Here is a 9,957-nt window from a genome sequence, read left to right as displayed (position 1 = left end):
CTGTCCTTGTTTAACCGCCAACTGTTACTTTGTTTTGATTGAGTACAAACTATTGTTGGATTTGAAATGTGGATGCTATAGCGATATAATGACACATCCAGCTCATGAGAGAACGGTGCAGATGCTGAAATCCTCAATGAGAAAAGATGTTAGCAATATAATATAGCCAATATAGCCGACCAGCTCTCTCCCCATGATTTCGGCCCAAAGCATGACTCCACCATCTCCTTGCTGACGTCACAGCCGTGTTGGGATGTGGTGGCCATCCACCACCAATCCAGTACTGCGTCCATCTGGACCATCCAGGGTTGCACTGCAGTCATCAGTGAACAAGTCTGTTTGAAAATTAATCTTCATGTACAGCTGGGCCCACTGTGACCGTTTCTGCTTGTGAGCTCTGGTTAGGGGCCCAGTAGTAGCTTCATGCACCGCAAGCCTCTGGAGGATCCTCCACCTTGAGGTTCCAGAGGCTCCAGCAGCTTCAAATAACTGTTTGCTGCTTTGAAAGGCCATTTTAGCAGCTGCTTTCTTAATCCGATGAATTTGTCTAACAGTAACCTTCCTCATTCTGCCTTTATCTGTACAAACCCATCTTTGTTCTGAATCAGCCACAAATCTCTTCACAGAACGATAAATGATTCAGTTTTTGTTAAATATCTAATGTTTTTATATCTTGTCATACGACACTAAACTATCTGATGATTTTCATCAGCAGAGAGATTCTTTCTCTTTCCCATATTGCTTGAAACCTGTGGCCTGCTTAATAATGTGGAACATCCTTCTTTAGTAGATTTCCTTTAATTGAGCTCAGCAGACAAACTAATCAACCAGCTCTCTGAAATTAATTATAGTGATTCAAAGAGCCCTGACACACAATACCATCTACAAGCTTAATAGCACAACAAAAAATTTAATCTTTATGACACTTAAATTCAATTTGCATAATAATTTGGAACCCGGTGTAGATGCTACGGCAACAATGGTATAACCCATTTCAAATGTAAAAGTGAAACACAGCCTTCTTTAGTCATTGATTAATATGGAAAGAAAAATATTTAGATAAAAAATGTAGAAATGACACCAGTGAACTGTTAAATAAGTATTTTTTCAGCATAAGATTTTTTTTTACCTCCTCTGAATATTTTTTGTTGTCGTTCAGATTTATTTTTATAAGTGACATTTTTGCTATTACATTTAACAACAACTTTATTTTAAGACTTCCTAGCATCTTTACGAATCTTTACCAATAAATATGGCGGTGATGTTAAAAAGCAGTCAATTTTATGTTGCAATTTAGATGCAAAGGAGCAAAAACATAACTCAAAGTTATAAAAGCATCCCAGAAATACATTTTCAAAATGTCAAATCCTTCTGTCTAGAAAAACACAGCAGCCATTCAAACTCCATCCTGCAAGCTCTCACCAATTTAGACACAAATTAAGCGACTTCTCATGTGCAAACACACCAGGAAGCCCTCCCCCAGATGTATTATTTATGCAAGCAGTGGTGAAGCTTACATTAGCAGAGAAGCACTGGAACAAGCTTCACTGTTTAAATCTCTCAGAGTGATCGAGAGAATTTATGATGAAGGGAAACGTTCCAGAGCGAGCCAGTGGCGATTTCCCTCCTCTCAGCCAACTTGGCCCGTTTCATCCCCAAAGACAGCCAGACGGTCACACAGCACACATGTGTTCACATCACTAAAAAGCTCATCTCATAGGGAAACACCATCCCACTCATACATTAATACTCAACAAGGCTCCACCCTGTGACAGAGCAGCTGGTCGCAAATCATCCAAACGCTTAGCGAACGGAAAGTCTTTCCCTTCTAACACGCAGTGAAGACATACAGTTAAAGCTGGGTGATGCGCGCTGCTTCACAGCCCCGAGTTTGCATTCGTCTTGAGGAAAATGGTCACCTCCGGCTTTCTGTAGCGACAATAAAGCTTTTGGGTTGGTGTCCGTGTTTGTGCATATTTAAGTCTGCGTGCTTGAACTGCAACGGCAGCGATGAAGCAGGGCCTGACGGCTAAAGAGGAAGAAAAAAAACCAAACTGTTTGGCAATAAAGAACATCAAAGTCATCGTCGAGCCCAAACAAGAACAAACAGTACGGCAGTAAAACCACACACATGGACGCGAGCGTTTTCCCCTGAGCTCCTCATCAGGGATTCCTGTGTGATGTCAGCCAGTCCAGCCAAAAATAAAAGAAAGCTTTTACATACAGAAGACAAAAAAGATGATTTTTTTTCCTCCCTCTTCTTACTGATTCATGTGTTTGTTCTTGTTTAAAGGAACCTTGAGATGTTTCTCAACAGAGCACCAAATTTATGAGCAACATTTACTCCTCGTCTCAATTCCAAGAAGCCAAGCAAAACAAACAACAAAAAAAAGAGAGGCAAAGACAGTAAACGAAGGAGCACAGGAAAAGCAAAAGCTGCAGCAGAAAGGTACAGCAACCTGAGAAAAAGAGAGAACATTAAATGATAAAACACGACCGACCGGCGTACTTAATAATCCGTACAATCAGAATACCAGGCACAGCTGCAGGGCCAGTCAGATGCTTAATACGCCGTTAATCATAAACCTGAAAACAGTTCGTAAAGTTTAAAAGGCTGGATTTTTAACGCAACTCAAAGACTTTTCAATACTGTTTCATAACATGCACGGCTGATATAAGGATCACTGTCAAGAATCTAGTTTCTAAAGGGCTTTTCTTGGGCTTATATAAAACTAAATACGCCAAACGCTCTGAAGCACAGGACCACAAACGTGATGAGCAGCTGAAGAGACAAAACCCAGAGCTACTGACGAATGACCACAGAGACAAATCAACTTTAATTTTTCATTAATCTGCAGGAATCCCCTCTATGAATCAAACATGTTGTCGTCCTGCTACTTCTCCCCTGAGTAAACATTTCTGGAAAAGCTTAGCCGCACATTTGGCTGATTAACAGCAAGCCTGCGTATTAATGTGCAGGCTTTGTTCAGACGACCAAATAAAATTTGCTTCATTCCATTTCAACCAAACTGAATGGTGTAGAGAATGTTAAGATCTAAATAAACCAACTTTGAAACCAGACAAATTCTTGAACAACTTCACACATGAACATTTTATTTGTAAGTAAATAAATGGTAAGGACTTCTGTTTATTTTGTCATACTAGACGTGATTTTCTTTGGGGGGGGGGTGTCGTTATAGGTAGAAATATTGGTTTCTCTTACCTAGGTATGGTATGCAAGAGACCATGCTCTGGCTGCTGATGAAGTCTCTCAGACGTTTGTAGTTGTCTTCTTTGGACATCAGGTAGTCGAGCCTATCAAACGTAGACTTGTCCTTTCGACTCAGTAACTGTTAATAATAAGGCAAAACCAGAAGGCAAGAAAAGGGAATTAGAGCAAAAAGCATTTTTACAATTACAGTGTGTCAATTAAGCTGCCATATTTCACTGGAAGTGGTGCAAAACTCATTGGGCATTCCATAACCACATGTTTTAACAGTAAGGTAAATACACTTACCGCCCACGTTTTTGTGAGCCTGAAGATGGGCGCACTTTGTAACCCCGACACCACCGCCATGACAGCGTGGAGGTTGTTCATGTCACACAGTTTCTGTGAAAAGTTACACAGCATCGAGCAGACATTTAGACACGTTCGCACAGTAAGACAGTCGTGCTCTAATGCGTGATCTGAGTCGTTCAAGAATGGAAAGAAAGTTGAACATTCACAGTCTGATACTTAATAAAAATTAATGAAAGCAGCATCTATAAAGCAGTGATCCTCCAGACTTCGGTCATCCTAATGGCGGCACTTTATGCCAGCTGGAGTTTCTGTAGGTCTGAATTTTGTTTCCCCAACATGTAACCGACTAAAACATAAAGCTAGTTATTACTAAACTCGTGTCTTGCTCCTGCTGTTGCCATCTGTAAAGGTGATGGGCCACGAGTCTGAATCCTTCAGACTCCAAAGGGACATTTTTGCCTTCAGTCCAGCTACATAAGGCTCACTTAGAGCCACAAACGTTACAGGACCTTTTTTCAAAAGACAACATATAACTTTTCTTAAAGTATCTACAAAAATAAATGTGTTGCTAGTAAAGAGCCAACATTTTTTGAAGGTTTTCAGCTGCTTTCTTTGCAGCTGAAAACTTTGCAGCAAAAAAGTTGTCCAATATTTCAGCATAGCACACAGAGCAGGTCACACCTACAGAGGAAGCTACAGCAGCCAGTGTAGTCTCTCTTTTACTATTAATCTGATTATATAAAAAGGTAAATGAAACTTTCTAATATTTGTGTGAATTACAGTATTAATGTTGTGTTTTGTGTAGAGATGTATACCTTGGCAGTGCGGATGTACAGACTCAGCACTTCAGCTCGGATCTTCAGCGTTTGAGCGTGGAGGATCTCTCTTACCACCCAGAAACTTGTCTAAGAAAAATAAATAAATAAATAAAACACACACACCCCTTAGAGATTACTGCACCAAGCAACACAAAAGACCCAACAACAAACAAACTGGGGAAACCATCAAAAGTTATAATCTGCAACGCAGAATCAGGATTTCAGGTATGTAAAGACGGGGATTGTTCTCCATCACTTGATGATCCCTTAATCTCTGAGCCAAAGTTGCAGCAAGCCGTGAAGCTCTGGGCTCGGCGTGGTCGAAAGTAAATCAATTCACCACAGGACAGCAACGCCTCATTTAGGCCAATTAGAAACGAGCTCTTGATAAAAAAAACAAACAAACAAACAAACACAGGATCACAATCAGTTGGTAGATACAGTCAGGAACGCATGAAATGCCAATTGGTAAAGGAGAGAGAAGAAAAAAAAACAGAAGCACACGTGTTTGTTCAGAGCACTTGGCCAGACAGTGAGGGATGTCGGAAATCTGTCTCTTTGGGGAAACTGCTGGCAAGACAAGATTCTGATTGCACATACGCAGTTAAACAGGTCAGTCAATCAATCTTGTTTAAACCCTGGGGATGGATGGAGGGAATGGGAAGAGGGGATAGTGGGGAGAGAAATTTAACTTGAGGACTGAGGCCAGCAGCTGTCTGGACATTGTGTTCTGAACAGAGACAAAAAAAGGCAGTCTGTCTATCTTTGTGTCTTCTTCTGAGATAATCGTACTTTTAACTCCAACACTGTCTAAATTTAAACTTCTACCTTTTAAAATCCATGTAGAGGGGCAGTATTATGTTTTTTTTATAGCACAATCAAATAACTGTTAACTTCAGTTATAAAAAAAAATGCTACATCTAAAATACGACTTAGAAGAAGTGTGACTTCATAATTTAACACTTTGAAATTGCATGTATTGAGCTCAGCAGATGCCCGGTTCCACCAGGCAGTTGCTAATTTCTGCTGGCTAGTCTTAAGGAGCTAAATCTGAGTTTATACTGGCTTTGATTTTCCTGGCAACGGCACTAAGGCTCAGTGTTTCACGAAAAAAGATAAGGAGTAGTGAGAGTATCTATCCCCTCATTTCTGCTATAAACAGTACCAAACTCAAACCAAGCTTAAATTACGAGAACAAAGTCTCAAAAAAGCCCAATCACAGCAATAGTGTTTAAAATGAAATCAAATGAAGTCTTCCAGACAAAATTATACTTCATCAAGTGCTAATCATTTCTCTTTCGCGTTTTTTTAGTTTTGATCGTTTCTCACTACTCGATGCCGGGAAGGCTGAATGAATTATGGGCTGGTTGCCCCGTTTGATACATTTCACTTTTTAACCTCCATCTGTCATGGAAAACACTGGCGTTGGACACGTTGGCCATGTTTGAACATCTCAGTTAAACAAATCTCACATCTTTCGTGCTGGATTTATAAGCGTACCAAGTCCGTCAGATGAGAAGCTCCCAGTGTTTCAATAATCCTAAATAAGGTGGAGCAGCCAAAGCAAACACAGATGCATCGGCTGTAGATCAACCAATTTTCTGGTTTAATGGAAGAAACTGGTGAAGATGAAAGTCTTGCATATAAAAACTGTAACGATACGAGTCAAATAATCATCCAATCTCTGGCTGGGGAGCAATAGAGGTCTACAGAACAAACTGAGAAGTTAAAACCTAGAGTTCTCATTTGACCATAAATATTAACTCTTTTGGTAAGCTTTAAGGAACAGGTTACAGAGCATTTATCGTAGTGGTTTAAACTTGCTGGCAAATTGTCTCCTTTATTGGCTCCTAAAAGCACCAAGTCAACAAAAAATTTGAATCAAGGGGGAAAAAAACAAAAATGGCCGCAGTTAATGTGGAATGGGCTTTCTGGGACTCTCTGCCTCGACAGGCCAAGACCGTCTGTCCAAAAAGCTCATTTTCCTTGGCTCGCAGCGGCCGAATGCGTGCGGCAAACATCTTGAATCACCGTTTGGGATCTGCCATACATAAAGAAATTTCCACAGAAACACATTCTTCTTGGATCATATTTACATGTGAGGTTGGTGAAGTGGGGCTCAGAAAAGACTGGCAAAAACAGAGGAAGTGGATTAAAGGGGATGGCTGCCCCTTGAATCATTCCCCACAGCTTCCCGTTGACGTAACTGGGTAAGGAGAGAAAGATTCTTCAACATGTGCACAGTCATTTGTTTACTCTTCAAAAATATTTACACCCTAACATTTTGCAACGCTGGCAGACTCGGAGATTTGTGTCTTTGGGTGAAATAGAGAGAAAATCTAAATCGTGTGGAGTTATAGTCAACTCTCAATGATTGAAGAACAAACTTTTTATTACAACAGCAGCTGCAGTAAAGTTTTCTTTTTGTTTTTTGTTTCCACCAGCTTTACTTATTTTGCTCAGAAGCCATCTCAAACTCATTCAGATTAAATTAGACACCTCCAGCATCACATTATTGCATTTTATCAGTATTCAAGTCTTGCTACAGATTCTCTTTTAGACTCTTTCCATTTTCACATAATGGGCAGAACAGAGCTTTTCAAAGCTGGGATATTAACTACTTCCCTCTGCTTAGAGCAGAGGGTCTTGTAACCTGTTTTTATACATTTTCTGTCTGTTGCTTAATTATTTCGTGTGTGTAAATGTTGGTTTCTTTCTGCTGTTTTTAATAGAACTACATGCGCCGTGTTCCGTCCTGTACAGTGAGATGCTTTGTGTTTTTGTATTGACTTGTCTTAGGAGGACAAAGGTTGAAATGTAGCTAGTGTGTCAATTCCTGCATATTCACACTGCCATGAATTGTGGTAATGTTGATTAATGTGCACTCTCCTAATCAAATACATCAAATCAAACTAAAATATGTTCGCCTGATATGTTCCTTGGTCTTCTTGAAGATGTTTGTTCCTGAATGTTCTCTGATATATTCAAAAGAGCAGCTTTCATTCAAAAACTTAGTTACAAAGGAGGCATCGATTCAATAATTATGTGATTTATAAAGGCAACTGGATTCATGTTAGGTGTATCAGAGTAAAGGGGACTGAATTTAAAAACTTTGTGAACAAAAAATAAAAAATAAAACCAAGTACACCTCTCTGCCACTTCTTAGTAATTCACTACTTCACATAAGGTCTATCACATAAAACCTCAATAAAACATATTAAATTGTGGCTTTAATGTGACAAAATGCAAAAGTAATGTCAATATGTTTGCAAGAAACTACATAAATGCGAGTAGCTGAGGATAAAAAGATGTCTGCCTTTAGACACGCGTCACCTGGGGACCACTTGTGATGTGCATAAGAGCATTTCACGTGCAAGAAGAAGACACAGGGAACCTTAGGAGCTGCCATGATAAACACAGCTTCAAAAACAAGCACATCTGGGAGAACTGGGGTGATGACTTGAGAGCAGGAGGATGGAGACGGAGGGCATGATGGAAATACGAGCTGTCATCCCCTCAAATCTCAATAGCCAAGCCTCATAAATCTCCACAACCGCAGGGAGGAAGACTTTCCCCTTCTTCTCTCTATTTTTGGGGGGCGAGACTTCAGATTGAACTCGGCTGCGAACGCCGAGGATGTCGGGGTCTCACCTGATTGAACCTGCGGGTGAAGGCCACGACATTCGGAGCGGAGCTGTGCTTCTCCTTCTTGTTCCAGCCACAGCTAGAAAGCTCCTGTAAACAACAAATGAAATCCAGATTACGTTCTGAGACAAAGGGAACGTTGTGGACGCACACATGCCGCTAATGTGTTTCACAGCGAAGTGGGAAGATTTGCTTTAGGAGATGGAAAAGAGGGAAGGACCAAGACATGATAGTAGAGGAAAGCGGTGGAGGAGGAGAAAGAATAGATGAGTGAAGACTGAAGACTTAAAGGGATAAATGAGGGAAAGCAAAAAAACAAACAGGTGAGGTCATACGGGAACATGTCTGTTTTAAATATGCAGCAAATATTTCTCTGCTCTTATAACACTGTCGTAAAGCTTACAGTAACAGGTAGGAGAGCACAAACTGGACACATTTTGGCACAATTCAAAAATTCTAAGGGTTTATTTAAGAGCTAAGAATATCTACAACACAACCACACAATCTAACTTCAAAGTAACTAATTCAAGTTTAAGTGGCAACAGTTTTCAAGCCCTACTAAGTTTTTGAGTAGTTACAGGTTTTAAAAAACACAAGAGGAGTTTAAAGTCCTTTAATGAGAGGCCAGAAACATGAGGAGAGCAATGCTAGCTACTGATGAGTAAAGGCCGCTAGTGACAAAACAAACCTAAAAAAGCAAAAATCTTTTTAAACTGCTGTTGCTAGCATACACAACTGTGGCCAAGTCTCGTCAGAAAACTAAAATCAACCCCAAAAATTCTGATTGATGCATCTCTATAGTTTCTGTATTTTCTACAAAGAACTGCACAGCACAAATACCTAATATTCTGTCTGATAAGCACGATTGCTTTGAAATGCTAATAAATTTAGTGAGTGTTTCTTTTTAAGTTTACATATCAAAAATAAAAAATCTTTAAAAATAAATAAAAAAAATCCCATTAAACCCTTACGTATCATGGTACATTACAGTGGAAGCAGTAGGAATATGTTTTTAGTTTGTTTGCTTTAAATCAAAACAAATAGATCATGTTGTGTCTCAGTATAAATGGTATTACATTACAGTGGCCCATGTCTACTCAACACGCAAAAATGTCTGCGAAAATCATCTGAGCTGAGACAGGAGAATGTTTGAGCTATCATAACTTATGACAGCTTTAATGACTGTTGCTAAGATGTGTATTGGTTGTTTTTTTATTTTTATTAAAAAGTTTACAAATGCCCCAATAATGCTCTTACAAAGCAGCAGCAGCTGTGGACAGTGTGTTTTCTGTAAACTTGATTAAAAACAAAAGCCGTCGGAACGTTGGAAGATGAACAGAGAAAATTCCACCAACACGCAAACATTCATTTGTTTCTGTCTCAGAACCAGGCTGGAAGTCCGCTCGGCCTTCAGCTGCCGTCCTCGGCGACGAGGTAGAAGGCAGGAGACCAAACATCCAGTCCAAAGGGAACCCAGGTCCAACCCGGGCCCTCCACAGGATGTCCCAGAGGCCAGGGACAGCGACGTAACGTTGGGGGGGAAACTTTGTGTGAGCCCTCCTGCTAAACATTTCTCCAGCTCGGCTTACTTGGGACGCGGCCTGAACAGCTGAATCAGCCTGCAGCCGCTCAGTGACTCATGGCGACTGTCTGGAAGCAGCAGCGTCCAGTAAACCTCGCTGAGCTCCCCCGGAGCTGGACTGTATCAGCGTTATTTTTTTGGTTTGGTTTTGTTTGCAACGAAAGCCTGTGTTCATTCAGGGCTAAGTCTCAGAGGCCGAATATCAGATGCAGATGTTAAAAGCAGACATTCATGCGTGGGTGAGGTCAAGCTTTAAGTCCATGTTCAACGGTTAAGAGCGGAGATGTAGGAACAAAAAGGGGGGGTGGAGGGGGGAAGGCTATAAAACTGAAACTGTCGAAGAACCAAGCGGGTCTTTTCACAACGACTTTTAAAATCAATGACATGAAGCA

The 9,957-nt window shown here is 40.5% G+C and overlaps 1 protein-coding gene across 7 annotated transcripts in view; it reads right to left on the bottom strand.

Moving 5' to 3' along the window:
• The window catches only part of ralgps2 (Ral GEF with PH domain and SH3 binding motif 2), an 88,622-nt gene that overhangs the window by 36,174 nt on the left and 42,491 nt on the right, over positions 1-9,957 (bottom strand). For all 7 annotated transcript variants that reach the window (XM_023338907.1, XM_005795558.2, XM_023338905.1 and 4 more), the window contains exons 6-9: positions 7,990-8,073; positions 4,336-4,425; positions 3,518-3,610; positions 3,224-3,350 (exon numbers count right to left, since the gene is read on the bottom strand). In XM_023338907.1, coding sequence (XP_023194675.1) covers positions 3,224-3,350; positions 3,518-3,610; positions 4,336-4,425; positions 7,990-8,073 — 394 coding nt within the window. The remainder of the gene's footprint in view (positions 1-3,223; positions 3,351-3,517; positions 3,611-4,335; positions 4,426-7,989; positions 8,074-9,957) is intronic.

This window comes from Xiphophorus maculatus, chromosome 9 (genome assembly GCF_002775205.1).
Source record: "Xiphophorus maculatus strain JP 163 A chromosome 9, X_maculatus-5.0-male, whole genome shotgun sequence".
NCBI classification, from domain to species: Eukaryota; Metazoa; Chordata; class Actinopteri; order Cyprinodontiformes; family Poeciliidae; genus Xiphophorus; species Xiphophorus maculatus.
Note: the sequence above shows the minus strand (reverse complement) of the source record. Positions and strands in the feature narration are given on the sequence as shown.